This window comes from Polypterus senegalus, chromosome 2 (assembly GCF_016835505.1).
Source record: "Polypterus senegalus isolate Bchr_013 chromosome 2, ASM1683550v1, whole genome shotgun sequence".
Classification (NCBI taxonomy): domain Eukaryota; kingdom Metazoa; phylum Chordata; class Cladistia; order Polypteriformes; family Polypteridae; genus Polypterus; species Polypterus senegalus.
In genome coordinates, this window is record NC_053155.1 from 160,009,870 (window position 1) to 160,026,125 (window position 16,256).

Below are 16,256 nucleotides of genomic sequence, written 5' to 3' on the forward strand. Positions count from 1 at the left end.
AGTCACCCTCGCTTCGCTCTTAATTTTTTACCGTTCATTTAATCATGGCTAGTGGTGGAAAAATTATAAAATGGAAGGAGGATTACACTGAGTATGGCTTTACCAAAACAATTATTGATGGCGAATCAATTATTCATAAAGCTTGAATTGGTGATCTGTTTTTCTGTGTTAACCTCATATTTTTTCATACTTCTTCTCAAACCAAGGTGGTGCGAGAGTAAAATGAATCGGGATGTGCTGATCAATGTAATCGGTGTACCTGGAAATCATGCATTGACAAAAGTTCCCCTTTGCTTGTAATGCAAAGTGTGATTAAATGCATTATTTTTTAACGCGTTATGGAGCACATGCATCGAAGCTTCTCAGCTGTGCTGGTGCTAAGAAAAGGAAAGATTTAAAAAATAACGTAACACAATTGTCAATGTAACCTTTTGTAAGTAGTGCCTGGAGGATTCAGTGTGTAGAAACTCTAGAGACAGCGTGTGTATTAACTTGTGGATTTTTCTGTGAGTATTTGGTGGCAGTGTGACGAAGTTGCTTCGAAAGACGGCGTTAGCCGTGGAGCTCAGCTCAGAGCGAAATGAGGTAAATGGGAGGGGAGATGATGAAGTAACTCCCCCACCCGCCTTAACTGTCAATCCCCCACAAACGCAGTCTCTCGGAATTTGCATAAGCACACCCCTTCACCTGCAATTTTAACTTAGTTACAAAGTGATCAAAACTCTCGTTTATATCCTGCATCTTCTCATTAAACTTGTATCCCGCATTACCCGTGGGCATGAGAAACGCCAGCGGCAGCCTGTCTATGAACTTAATTTAAAGTTTAGGTTTACACCTTGCTTTCTTTCCGAAGTAGCAGCACTCATGAATATGGTAGTATATGTCACTCACTCGCTTCTTATTGTTTTGCTGCCTTCTCAATTATATAATGCATGTTTTCTTCAGCGCTTCTTGGAGGTCTTCCTGGTTTTCTACGCACTGCGTTGACAGTCAGTTCACGTGATTACGTGGGAGGAGTGAAGATGTCACACGAAATTCCACCCCCCACAGCTTTTGAGCTCAACTCCATTACAGTAAATGGAGAAAAATATCTTTCAGTTATGACCATTACGCGTAGAATTTCGAAATGAAACCTGCCCAACTTTTGTAAGTAAGCTGTAAGGAATGAGCCTGCCAAATTTCAGCCTTCTACCCACACGGGAACTTGGAGAATTAGTGATGACTCAGTGAGTGAGTCAGTCAGTCAGTGAGTCAGTCAGTCAGTGAGGGCTTTGCCTTTTATTATTATAGATTGCAAAAACTGTAAAACTGTAATAGAAAATCCCCGAGTTGGGTAAATACAGGATACCTTGGGATGATAAAAAAAATAAGAGACAAATTAACACCACTACTAACGGAGTTCTGCTTCAAATTTCCATCTCCTTTAATGGACATTGAGGTTTTTAATTGCTTTGTTTTTCACTCTTCTAAAATTTGTTTAACTCTGAGCAAATGTTATTATGTGCATAGTTGATCTCATCTCTGTTAATTAAAATATTTATTTAATTTACCTATGGCGTTTAATTCATGTTTCCTCCTGTATACTACATATTTACTCTTAAAAATAGCTTCTTTGTTATATCAAATTATAATACTGTATATACAGTCATGTAATATATATCCCCTTTAACTGTTATATTTGTCTATGATTATCATCAATTTTATATGTTCTATTACAGCTCCATGTTATGCTTTATATTTCCTGTTTTTACAGAATGAACAAGCCCGAACATCCAACCCCACAGCCATAACTAGTGAGGTGGATACTTTGGAACTCCTGGATTCTGTGATTGCCAGTTATGATTCAGAGCAAAAAAATAAAATTCATATTGATAATGGTCATGCTGATGTTGACTTTATTGGTAAGTACTGTGTTTTGGCATGGTCTCCCAGATAGTAGTCACATGGAAATTAAATATGGAAGCAGATTTCTTTAATTTTTGTTTTATCCACATGTTAGCAATTATTAGCACCTGCATTTTGTATTGGTTGTGATCTGTGGTGTGAAGCAGTTTGACAACTGCATTTCTGAACATTTTTGGTGATACTCCATAGCGTCAAGCTGTCTTTTCTATTTATTGGACATACCTTACTACAGCCTTACAAAAATACACTCCTGTAAATTGTTGAATGTTACTTCTACTTGTTCCTTCCTGAAGACTGGATCAAGAAATGAAGCTGAAGATGCCTAAAAAGACAAAAATAAGAGGTTAATTTACATTACAGTAACAACAACAAAGTGTACATGGGGGACTTTAGGTTCAAAATAAGTAGAATAAACAAAAGACTAAAGCCTAAATATTGCCAAGAACACCAACAACCTTGATCCATTAGCTCAGCTGCAGAATTTTTCTAGGTCAGAAATGGACATGCAGCTCTCAAGGCCTAAAAGCAAAGCTTAAAATATGACTATTTAAAATATGACTACTCATCAGCAATTTGGAAAAAACTAGGCTGACAAAGATGGAAAAAATCTCCAGTAACATTGGGAACAAGCCTACAGACCACAGAGAAGTTCTTCTTTTGTGGGTTATGACAGCATACAAAGCTGAATGAAGATGGTTTAAAACTGGAGCTGCCAGTTATGACATATTTTATGAAACAATATATCCAGTGACCAAAGAGCAGAATGTCCTTACAGGTCTAAAGGTAGGTGAAAATGAAAACTGTATTGGAACAAACTTGGGCCGAAAGTTCAGCATAAATAGCAGAATTTTTTAAACTAGGCATTCTGTTCTGTGAGTGCTGATGAGTTATTGTAAAACCATTCTTTTTCTTTGCTATTTAGAATGTATTTTTACTTTATTATAGTGGTTCAACGCCAGGTAAGATATATATCAGCATTACCGTTTAATCATCTGTTATTCTATCTTAATAGCCTTAATAAGTAAAGTTAATTTTGGCCTAGATTCACACATTTGATATTTTTTAACAAAAGCTTGAGTAAATGCAAATTTCATACTTTGCACACAGATATATATGGCTTGGGTTAGATGTCCTGGTATTGTTTTGTAACGGTCTAGAACAGGGGTCCTTAATCACGGTCCTGGAGAGCCGCAGTGGCTGCAGGTTTTTGCTCCAACCCAGTTGCTTAATAAAAAGCACTTATTGCTAAAGTAACACTTCTGCTTCACTTTAGTGATTTTGAGCCCTTATTGCTTAATTTTGTCTTAAACAGCTATTTTAATTGCTTCTTATTATCAATAACATGCAAATGACAAGAGAGAGCAGCATTTCTCCATTTAGATTATTTACATTTACACCTGTGTGTATTTATCTGCACTATTGGGTTTAATTAAATACTTGGAAGAAAAATGAAGAGAAAAAAGTGAAGGACTGAGAATTACTCGTCCATTTTAGCCTTCAAATCATTTGCATGATAGAAAGGGAAAGAAAATCTAGGATATGAGAATGACCTGACATAGCAGAGTTAATTTAATTTCATAGCTTGTTAGTGCTTTATTGGCAAGAATTGCTTTCTAATTAAGCAACCAGGTCAGAACAAAAACCTGCACCCACTGCGGCTCTCCAGGACTGGGATTGAGGACCCCTGGTCTAGAAGGTTAAAACTGACATTCTTAATATAGATGAGAGGGAAGAAAGAGATTGTTTTAAAAGTGCACATGGAAGCTATGCTTTGGGGAAATTGTTGAATTATTTCGCAAATGCATGTATTCAGTTTTTACTTAAATTTTGAAAACTTTAAATTAAGAAAGTTCTAACTAGGAATCTCTTTGTCTGTATTTGCTGTTTATGTTTAAAAAAAATCTGTCAATGTTTCTATCTATTGATCCCCTATGTTTACAATCAATTTTGTGAATGACACTCATGGGTATGACAGACAGCACCCGACCCTGCAAGTGGTCCTCCAGCTTGCAGGGAAACCATGGGGGTTGGTGGTAGTACTGGCACTCCAGCCACGGTAAAAAAACCTCACACAGCCCCGAGATGACAGAAAAGACTTCTTTTTGCTCTCCGCGTGAGTAGCTCTGCTGCAGCCGCCCATAGGAAGGCTGCTCGCATCATGAAGGGGATGGGGAAAGCCTTCGGGAGCCCCATCCCCAGAAGAGTCGAAACCGTTGGAGAGCCAATGGGTTCAGGTCTGTTGGGGATCGGAACTGGTGTGGTGCTGATGCGTCGCGTGCTGCACGGCAGCACTCGGGTCCCAATATGAGGCAGCCCATACGGGTAGGCGTATGGAATGTCTTGTCTCTCCGGCAAATGATCATCTTCCTCTGCTGTCGGAGGAGTTGCGCAAAACTCCGCATTTCAGTGCCGGCAGTCTCTGAGGTGCGCAGACCAGAGACTGGCCAGATCTCTGTGTGTGGATACACGTTTTATTGGTCAGGTCGCTCTGATGGCTGTCATACTCAGGGAGTAGCTGTTGCTGTAGTGCATTGGCTTCTTCCGATGGTGTCCGATGTCACTCTTTTCAACGAGTGTATTGTGAGACTCAGATTATGGCACTCCCTGGATGCCTTGTCTGTTCTCTCAGTGTATGCTCTAACCACGATGAGTGACATCTCAGCAAGGGAGACATTTTATTCGCAGCTTCGCTCAGTGGTTGATGGGTGCCCATGGGGTGACACTCCTCTGGTCATGGATGACTTCAATGCAGCCACTGGCACTGACAGGGCTGGCTATGATGATTGTCTCGGTCCCCCTGGGTCTGGTGACCGTGGTGAAAGTGGCACCATGTTCCTTGACTTTGCAAAAGGTCAGGGGCTGCAAATCGCTTGATCCTGGTTCCAGTGCCCAGAACTGCATTATTGGACTTGGTACTCCAATAGTGGTGGTGAATTCTGACCACTGACTTGTTGTTGCTACTCTTAGGTTCCAGCTTAGGTACAGCAGGTTACCACCTACTAGGAAAATTAGCCTGGACTTGCCCAGACTCCAAGACCAGGCTGTTCCTAATAAGTTTTCATGCAGTTTGTGTGAGGAACTTGCAGATTTGGATGCGACTGTCGATCCTATTGTGATGTGGGAGACCTTCCATGACAAGACCCTGAAGGTTGCTGAGGGTTGTGTTGGTGTTACCGGAGTTCCCAGAAGGAGGTGTTTCATCTCACAGGGCATCCCGGATATCATCGAGTGGAGTCGCAGTGCACGGCTCAATGGCAACTCTGGTCTGTACTGGGAACTGAGAAGGACAGCTTCAAGGGCTCTGAGGGCAGATGAAGAGGCGTTTGTTAGAGGAATCTGTGAGCAAGTGACACACCATCTGTGGTCTAGCGACCCATGTCCTGCTTACAGAGGAATCGAAGCATTACGCACATCCGATCTGTTCCCCAGATAGTCGCAGTCAGGGCGGCTGATGAAACGGTCCTTACGGATGACACTGCAGTTGTGACCCACTGGGCTGGCTACTTTGAGCAGTTGTTTATAGCTGATCCTCTGGCATTGGATATCTCTGAGTTCACGGTTGTTGAGGCTGAACCTCCAATTAGCTGTGAACCACCCAATCTCACTGAGATTGCACAGGTGGTGAACCAGCTGAGGGGAGGAAAGGTTGCAGGGATCTGTGGTATCCGGGGTGAACTTCTTCAGGCTGGTGGTAAGGCTGTGCTCCTGGCATTGGAAACAATTTTGCTTCCATTTTGGAGACTCGCATCATCCCAACTGACTGGAAAACGGGACTTGTCATCCCTATCTGGAAAGGGAAGGGTGATCGCCTGGACTGCAGCAACTACAAGGGGATAACACTGCACTCTGTTCCAGATAAGGTTCTTGCTAGGGTAGTCCTCAATAGGATCCATGATCACTTGCGCACCTACCAGCAACAGGAACAGTCTGGTTTTACGCCTAAGAAGTCTACCATCGACCACATCCTGGCACTGAGTGTTATCATGGAGCGCAAATGCGAATTTCGGCAGAGTTTCTTTGCAGCCTTTGTCGATTTTCGTAAATCATTCGAGTCAGTTGATTGAGCTGCCCTGTGGGACATACTGAGGGTTCACAGGATCCCCTTGAGGTTGCTCGATATCATGGCCAGCCTATACACTGGTACTGTGAGTGCTGTGCAGTGTAGAGGCAGAACCTCTGTGTTTTTCCCAGTTGATTCTGGGGTTAGTCAGGGGTATGTTCTTGTTCCAACTCTGTTCAATGCTTGTATGGACTGGGTGTTGGGCAAGGTTGTGGGGTCCAGCAACTGTGGTTTTGTTGATGAAGAAAGATTCGCAGATCTTGACTTTGCTTATGATGCTGTGATCATCACGGAGTCAATGGAGGCTCTGATCATGGCGCTCAAGAGACTGAGCAAGGAGTCTGAGTGTCTGGGCTTGCGAGTGTCCTGGATAAAAACCAAGATTCTGGCCTTTAATGACCTCTTGGGCACAGCCATCAGCAGTGTGTCTGTCTGCAGAGAGAGTGTCGACCTTGTCGAGAGGTTTACTTACCTTGGCAGTGACATTCATGTCTCTGGTGACTCTTCCCATGAAATCAGTATACGGATTGGGAGAGCATGGGGGGTTATGAGGTCGCTGGAAAGGGGTGTGTGGCGCTCCCAATATCTCTGCAAAAGGAGAAAGGTCCAAGTCTTTAGAGTCCTGGTGCTTCCTGTCTTGCTATATGGTTGCGAGACATGTACACTATCCAGTGACCAGAGACGAAGACTGAACTCCTTTGGTACTGTGTCTCTCCAAAAAAGCCTTGGGTAGCGTTGGTTTGACTTTGTGTCAAATGAGCGGTTGCACATGGAGTCCCGAATGGGGCACATTACCTGCATTGTGTGGGAGTGTCAGTTACGGCATTATGGCCATGTGGCGCATTTCCCTGAGGGTGATCCAGCTCATAAGATCCTCATTGTTGAAGACCCGAGTGGCTGGACCAGACCAATGGGTCACTCAGGTAACACCTGGCTGCGGCAGATAGAGGGTCATTTCCAGTGGGTGGGACTGGACCATGTGTCTGCCTGGGAGGTTTCCAACCGGGATCCTGAGCTGTTTCGTCATGTAGTGGGTGTGGCAACGCACTGTACCAGTGCATGCTCCCTAACTTGATTTGACTTGACTCATGGCCCTTTCTAACTATTACAGGTAGATAGATAGACAGATATACAGTATCTCAAGTAAGGTAACTTTAAAATCTGCAGGTAGGACATTTCCATGCATTCTCGAAAGACTAAATTAGATTTTTTTTTGGCAACATACATTAAACAAGAGTAATCTGCCAAGAGTAAAGGAGGATTTTTCATTACAGTGCCAAGGACTATTTCAACAAAATCTTCACAGCACATAGTATACCAAAACTTGCAGGCAGACATAAAGCAGATAACACTTATTCACTTTGTTTCAAAACAAAGGGGCCAGGACCAGAAGTAATGCGTTCCAAATTGAGGCAGGGATTCCTGGTTAGATTTCCCGGGAAAGGTCTGCAGGCGACTTAGAAACAGAGTTAGTGCACCCCGCCGCCAACTGGGCAGATGTGTTACAATTAGTCGTTAAGCACTTCAGCCGCCTCAGATTCGCACGTGTGTGACAATATATATATATATATATATATATATATGTATATGTATATATATATATATATATATATATATATATATATATATATATATATATATATATATATTTAGTGATAGTGATAAAGAGAGACCAACGAGACAAGTGAACCAGAATAATACATTCATTCATATACTGTACATTCAGGTCAGTGCAAATGACAAGACGGCTGATTTTTATGGGAGATGGACCGGAAATGGGAGTTGATGTGCAGTGGTGGATGGGAAGGAATAGAGATGAGATCATCGGAAGGGAACAGGGTTGAAGTGTCACGTGGGGACGGCAGGAATGCGGAAGGGAATCTTTGTTTTTGCTCGTTTTGAAATGGAGACGTTACGCATCAGGTTTCTTCTGCTCTTCGGCCTCTCTCTCTTCGGAGAGAAAGTTAGCACGCTGCCTCATATCCCCATCTGGTGAGTTTCCGCACTTCATTCTGGCTGCCCCCTAATCGCATGTGTGTGACAAAATATATATACGTGTCACATACTCTTTGCATTATTTGACAGTAAAACTATGCAACATTCTATGATCCACTTCTCACAACTGAAGACGGCACCATAGCGGATGTTTGCCGACTTGCAGACCAACCACAAGCGTTACCAGGTAGGTAACCACCCATACAATCAGATTGTGATTTAGACTATGAATGCCATGAAAATATATATATATATATATATATATATATATATATATATATATATATATATATATATATATATATATATATATATATATATATATATATATATATATATACACACACACTGTGTGAAAGAACAAGTCTCAACACTCTTAAAAAAGGTTTGGGGCAGCCACCCGTATATTGTTCCTAGCTGCAAAAGGATTAAATTCAACACAGCGATGTTGCTTGTTTGAGTCCCCACACTGAACTGATTTAGTTAGCCAAGATGGAGGACTTTATATTCTGTAACCCGGAAGTTACGTCAGTCTAGGTGCCAGAACAGGAAGTGACGTCAGTCTAGGTGCCTGAACAGGAAGTGACGTCAGTCTAGGTGCCGGAACAGGAAGTGATGTCAAGTCAGGCAGGTTTTCCCGTATTTGAGCTGCAGAAATAATAGACAAAGGTTTAGAGCACCCCGCCACCCCCTGGCCTGGCGGGTAATCACCTCCACTTGGTCCCTTCAGCTCGCTCCTAGTCGCACGTGTGTGACACGCCCCTCAGCCCAGACCCATCGGGTTGGGCGTACCTGCTCATGAGGTCATGGCACTGGGAAAGGGCCTGCAGCAGACTTCGACGATAAACGACCAAAAACTTATAAGGTTGTAGGTCCAAAAACCACCTCGTGACTCGTGGATTCAAGTCTCTGTGTAACGCCATCCACTGTAATGGTGCATGGTCAGTCACCAGGGTGAATTCCCCACCCAGGAGGTAGTACCTCAGCTGCGTAATCACCCATTTAATCGCCAAAGCCTCCCACTCCACTGCTGCATACCTGGTCTCTGGGTCCAACAGTTTCCGACTCAGGAACATAACGGGGGTGTTCCACTCCATCGACACTTAGGCTCAGCACGGCACCAAGATCTGTGTCTGAAGCATCTGTCTGGAGAATGAAAGGCAAAGTAAAATCAGGTGCCTTCAAAATTGGAACTGACATAAGGGTCTGCTTAAGGTCACTAAATGCAGCATCAGTATTATCATCCCAAACCACGTGGTTAGGTTTCCTCTTCTTTGTCATATCAAGAGTAGTCCTAGCCGCTCAAAGAGCTTGTCCACTCGTGGCATCAGATAGGCGTTGAATTGGGAGACTTGGTTAAGCCAACAGAAGTCATTGCAAAACCTCCATCTTCCGTCTGGCATTTTGACCAACACAATGGGACTGGACCAGGGACTAAAACTTTCCTCTATCGCACCTAGATCCAGCATTCTTTTGATCTCCAACTCCACTTCTGCCTTTTTTGCTTCGGGAATCCGATATGGGCGTTCTCTGACTATAACCCCTGGTTTCATCACTATGTCATGAGCAACCAGGGAGGTTCATCCAGGAATTTCGCTCACTACCTCTGGGACAGACAGGATAACAGCTTCGAGCTCCTGTCGTTGTTGGCAAGTCAAATCATCACTAAAGTTAAGGTGTAATTTATGAGCGAAGAGTGAGCAGAGCTGTCCAGAGGAGGGATCGGGATCCCTTTCCTTCCACAGTTTCAGCAAATTGACATGATAAATCCGCTCTTTAGGTCGACAATTAGGTTGGATAATTAAATAATCGACCAGACACTTCCTCTCCTTAACTTCATATGGGCCTTGCCAATGAGCCAGTAATTTGGAGTGTGAGGTAGGAACCAACACCATGACACAATCCCCCAGGTGGAACTCCCGAAGAGATGTGCCATGGTTGTAAAGAGCCTGGGCTGCTTGCGCCTTCACCATGTGTGAATGTAGGATAGGTCTAATTTTTTGCAAATCTATCGCGTAATTGTGCGATATATTCAAGTATATTTGCAGAGGGAAGGGCCTCCTCTTCCCATCCTTCTTTTATTATATCCAATAAACCCCGGGGTTGTCGTCCATACAATAATTCAAAGGGTGAGAACCCTGTGGAGGCTTGTGGGACTTCCCGGTATGCAAAAAGGACAAGGGGGAGGAGCTGATCCCAGTTCCTTCCGTCCTCATTGACTACTTTGCATAGCATCTGCTTGAGAGTTTGATTAAACCTCGCGACTAGACCATCTGTTTGAGGATGATATACAGAGGTCTTTAAATGTTTTATTTTAAGTAACTTAGCTGTCTCGCTGAACGTCTCCGAGGTAAATAGAGTCCCTTGATTTGTCAGGATTTCTTTAGGGATTCTGACTTGCGCAAATACTCCTACCAACTCCCGTGCAATATTTTTGGAAGTGGCTGTGCGTAATGGAACAGCTTCAGGATATCGGGTGGCATAATCCACCAGGACCATTATATATTTATGTCCTCCGGCTGAAGGCTGAAGGGGTCCTACCAGGTCAACCCCGATATGTTCAAATGGGACATCAATTAGGGGTAAAGGGATTAGAGGAGCACGGTCCCTTCGAGGAATCTGCCGTAATTGACAGTCTGGACAGGACATGCAAAAATGGAGGACCTCCTCATTAATCCCAGGCCAAAAAAATCGGAGCTTGATTCGCTCTAAACGTTTCTCGGGACCCAGATGGGCTCCCAGGAGGTGGGTATAAGCTAGTTCACAGGCTTGTCGCCGGTAAGTATGTGGAACTAAGAGCAGTGACCTTACCTCTCCTTCATGATCTGCCACCCAATATAAAAGGTCATTATTTAATACAAAGTGGGGACCTTGTGGCATGGGATGTGTTGTGTGCTGGCCATCTACTAAGACAACTGCTTTTTTCGCAAATTTAAGGGAGTCATCATTCCATTGCTCCCTTTTAAATGAAGCCGGTGCCTGTCTAAACTGAAATTACAGACGACTGAGGGGATCAGACTTGACCTCAAGGGGCGTGGTTTCAGACAGGGCCGGCGCAGCGCTTGGAGATGACGTATCGCTCTGCGACAATCCAGCTGTTTCCACGTCATTCTCTAAGGCCGCATTCTGCTCCCCTACCGGCTGTGTATATGGTGTGGAGGTAGCTGAGGACACAGAATCAGCGTCCATAACAAGACCTAGTGTTTTTGTAGGGATAGTGATTGTTTTGCCGCAGTTTTTATCAGATGAATCGCTACCCAGTATCAAGGGGAATGGAAGATTGTCGTGCACCGCCACTATTATTTTTGTTACCACTCCGTTTTAGCAGATGTAGCAGAGGGCGGACTTGTAAGATTGGACGTCCCCATGAATACAGGTTAGATGGGTCTTTATTTTTAACTTTTGTTGCGGCAAAACTAAATGGCGAGCAACAATGGTAATGTTACTGCCAGAGTCAAATAAAGATGGTACTTTAAAGCCATTGACTAGTGCTTCTCCCATATGAAAAAAGGCCAAAGGATTGGCAGGAGCACTCTGCCCCTCGTTCTGCGTCTCTCCACAGACCCTCGTGTCACCTCGCGAAGCCCTCCGCCATGCATCGGAGTTTTCCAAAGCATGTTCCGCAATGTAAGAGAAAGACCCTAATTTAGTGGCACAACTCCCTCTGGGTTCATAGGGATTCCGTTCTGGTTCTCCGAAGTAGGTTCACTCCCTCAAGGTGTTAATGATCCCCAGGAGGGTGATCATGTTATTATATGATTGTCCCCAGGTCAGCTGAGCAAGTTTAGTGGGTAGGGCATTTATTATTATTGCACAGGCCACCTTTTCTACAATATTTCGGGCATTTTTATTATATGGCCGTAGCCATCACCCGACTTTTGCCCTTAGTTTCATGGCTTATCCTCAGAGAGATTCTTCTGAGTTGTACTCCCAATTCATTATTTCCCTCACTTGCCGACCCAGGCCACCCCCACCTTTTTCAAAGAAATTTTTCTTTGTGGGTTACTTTTGGTCGGTCCCCATTCTCGGGAGCCCATAATACATCTCTACTGTGTTCCTTTCAGTACCTGGCCCTTGTCTGTAGGTCTTCTGCCTACACTCCCAGGTTCTCTTTAAGGAGAACTGGGTCAGAACATAGTCCAGATCCCCCCGACACACACCGTCAGACCCCAGCTCGGCAACCCAAGAACAGTACTCTCCTACCTAATAGGTCTTTGCTGGTCCATCATGATTAAGTGTTGAGACATAATGTTGGTTCGGCTTTCAATTCCACCAGGAGGCCATCCTGCCGACTACACCACTGTGAAAGAACGAGTCTCAACACTCTTGAAAAAGGTTTGGGGCAGCCACCCGTATATTGTTCCTAGCTGCAAAAGGATTAAATTCAACACAGCGATGTTGCTTGTTTGAGTTCCCACCCTGAACTGATTTAGTTAGCCAAGATGGAGAACTTTATATTCTGTAACCCGGAAGTGACATCAGTCTGGGTGCCGGAACAGGAAGTGACCTCAGTCTAGGTGCCAGAACAGGAAGTGACATCAGGTCAGGCAGGTTTTCCCGTATTTGATCTGCAGAAATAACAGACAAAGGTTTAGAGCACCCCGCCACTCCCTGGCCTGGCGGGTAATCACCTCCACTTGGTCCCTTCAGCTTGCTCCTAGCCGCGCGTGCGTGCGTGTGTGTGTGTGTGTGTATATATATATATATATATATATATATATACATACTAGCAAAATACCAGCTTACGAGGAGAAGTAGTGTGTTAAAGAAGTCATGAAAAGAAAAGGAAACATTTTAAAAATAACGTAACATGATTGTCAATGTAATTGTTTTGTCACTGTTATGAGTGTTGCTGTCATATATATATATATATATATATATATATATATATATATATATATATATATATATATATATATATATATATAAAAATACCCATGCTTCGCAGCGGCAAAGTACTGCATTAAAATTTTTATTAAGAAGAAAATTAAACCTTTTTAAACTGAGGGAAAATATGCCAATAATTATTTGTTAAGGATCTCTTTGTATACCACATTGTCAGTTCGGCTCTCTGGTTGTAATATGACGAAGCTGTGCGCTGAGCTTACTCTTGAGCATGCAACTTACAGTTGGCCATGTGTACAATAATCTTGTCTCAAATCTGACAGCTTAGATTGCTGCTGTCATAATCGGTTTGAGTTTTATGGTTTGTTTCAATTACGACAGTATTTGCAGAACTTGTTGTGTTGAAGTGACATTCAGCATCTGTCAAGCGTTGTAAGCACACAACCGGTTTCATTGATAAAATCACATCCAGCTTTTGAGAGTTTAAACATTCATAAACATCAAAGAGTCCAATACTGAAATCGTCACCTGTGAATCTAAAATGTTTAAGAGGCATTGGCGGTTGTCGAAAGTTGTAAAATGTTTGGCTATTTCGGTACACTTGAAAGCGACAACCGAACAATTCAGCGGCAGTCATCAACTCACATGCAGAACCATAGGTGAAGGGCTTAAGCATTTCACTCTTAGGCCGGAGTTATACTTCACGTGATGCGACGCATGCTGCAGCGGACACTCCTGCTACGCAAGAGTTGTAGTGTTTATACTTGCACGCGTACTTTACGTAAATCTGGAGGAATCCACCAGGTGGCAGTGCGAGATATTATCGCAGTGAGAACATGTTCGGCTTCTCTGTGTTGTGAATTGCCTAAAACACCTATTAAATTCCGATAACACCTTACCGCAATATCTCTGAAAAGGATGTTTATTGATTAAATCCATAAATCCAGGGATGTATGTGTCCATTCCAGGAAGCATTGGGCACAAGTGAGAAACAATCCCTGGACGAGGCCTTAGCTCATCGCAAGGTGAATACAAGCACACACATACACTAGCGTCATTTTAGCGGCACCAAATCCCCAAATCTGCATATCTTTGGAAGGAAACCGGAGCACAGTGTGGAATACAAGCAGGAAATACCAGCAACATAACTCCCTGTGAGACAGCAGTGCTATCGCTCTACCACCGTGACACCCCCATGTGTGTAATTATTCCCCCATGGGTGTATTAATTAACAGTATTCATTATTTAAATGAAATTATATGTAAAATGTAACATACACATTTTAATGCATGTCATCATGAAAATGATATCAAGTATAAATCTAAAGATTCTAAATGTGGAGAGAGTTGGAATATCATACATTTAATTTGTTCTGTTTGGCGATCTATTGCTGCTTTCTGCTGCTGAAGCAAAATGCCGACATACAGATGCATTCGTGGTGCTTTTATATTCAAGCGTCACATATTCCAGATCGTAATGACACGATACATTTTAAAAGTCTCACATACCATCTTTTGTGCCATCTATTTTTTATTGTTTTACTTTACCTGCTGTCAGGTCCAAGAAGCCTATAGCGATTAAAAACTGGGATGACGTTTACGACCGTCTGCTTTAATGATAAAGTAAACTACGAGGTTAAAGTGGACATTTCGAGATTAAAGCCAAAATTTCCACTTTAATCACAAAATACATGTTTTCACCGTGTCCTTTATTTTTTTCTCAGTGGCTCAAATATAATGCTATACATTTATGTTGCTGTTGTTAAGTTGCAAAAATTAAAAAATAAAAAAGACATATATAAATGACACGATACATTTTAAAAGTCTCACATACCATCTTTTGTGCCATCTATTTTTTATTGTTTTACTGTACCTGCTGTCAGGTCCAAGAAGCTCGTAGCGATTAAAAACTGGGATGACGTTTACGACCGTCTGCTTTAATGATAAAGTAAACTACGAGGTTAAAGTGGACATTTCGAGATTAAAGCCGAAATTTCCACTTTAATCACAAAATACACGTTTTCACCGTGTCTTTATTTTTTTCTCAGTGGCTCAAATATAACGCTATACATTATGTTGCTGTTGTTAAGTTGCAAAAATTAAAACACAAAAAAGACATATATAAATGACACGATACATTTTAAAAGTCTCACATACCATCTTTTGTGCCGTCTATTTTTTTTTTTGCAACTTCACATCGGCTACATAATGTATAGCGCTGTATTTGAGCCATTCATCAAACAACAAAGTGCGCACATCGATCCCCGAAGGATCTCCATAGAGGCTTGCTGTCACATGTAGATAGGAAACAGAGACTCTGACGTCACGTTCCGACTTTTAGCACACTGTGCCCCCCGACTTTTTGCTGGTACTGCAACTCGCGCACGTGTTCCGTTAATTTCTGAGGACCTGCTCAGAGGATGCGTGAAATAAATGCTGGGAACACGTGGCAGCCATGATGCGGACGCGTACGAGCCCTTATAGTGCTCCTGTGTAGTATAATTATCTCCTATACCGTCATCAGTCCACGCCTTGAACCTGTCCCAGTCATTCAATACATAAGACACAATGTTCCTCCGGATATCAAGAGTGAGCCTGATATGGCTGTGCAATATGTAACAAAGAGAATGGAAAAGGCAGGTGCCATCTCCGGGCATGGAAACCACTCGGTAAGTGACAGTTCTTTGATCAATAGTGATCACCTCGATAGACATGGTAATGAGGGTTGGAATGATAAAGGAAATGGGTACCTGAGAAATGTAAAGTAAGTCTAAAATACCTATACAATATCTATAATTGTAATAAACAAACAATAAAACAGTGGAGAAGCCGTGAATTAAACAAAAAGGCTGTAGTTATCAGTAGGGAGACGTGAATCTTGTGGCGAAGCAAGGAAGGGAATGTAGAGACCGGAGCTTCGGACGGTCTTATATAGGCAGGCAGCCAACAACGTGGGAGGCGTTGGGATGGGGGACCCAATGCCACCTCACACGGTGACCAAGCTGCGACTATACGTCTATGGACGTATATATGTACTTAAGTAGGATTCAGTTAGCGTTGGGAACCCGTGTACCAAATTTCTTGAAGATGGGCCCATAAGTAACAAAGACTGTTGAAAAGTTCAATATGGCGGCTGACAGTGGCATCACACCACCGAAATAAGTACGTACATTGGTTTCGGTTAGTGCAGGGAAGCCGCCTACCAAATTTCGAGAAGATGGGGCCATAAATAAGAAAGTTCAACATGGTGGACGTTGTTGACCGTTATGACCATTATGCGTAGAGTTTCGAAATGAAACCTGCTTAACTTTTGTAAGTAAGCTGTAAGGAATGAGCCTGCCAAATTTCAGCCTTCTACCTACATGGGAAGTTGGAGAATTAATGACATTGGAAAGTTCAATATAACGGCAGACAGTGGTGTCATACCAACGAAATAAGTACGTACATCGGTT

The 16,256-nt window shown here is 42.9% G+C and overlaps 1 protein-coding gene across 1 annotated transcript in view; it reads left to right on the top strand.

The window, feature by feature from the left end:
- LOC120524428 (uncharacterized protein C13orf42) overlaps positions 1-16,256 on the top strand; it is a 43,890-nt gene that overhangs the window by 25,466 nt on the left and 2,168 nt on the right. The window contains exon 2 of the mRNA XM_039746281.1: positions 1,754-1,901. Within this exon, the coding sequence (XP_039602215.1) occupies positions 1,754-1,901 (148 nt within the window). The remainder of the gene's footprint in view (positions 1-1,753; positions 1,902-16,256) is intronic.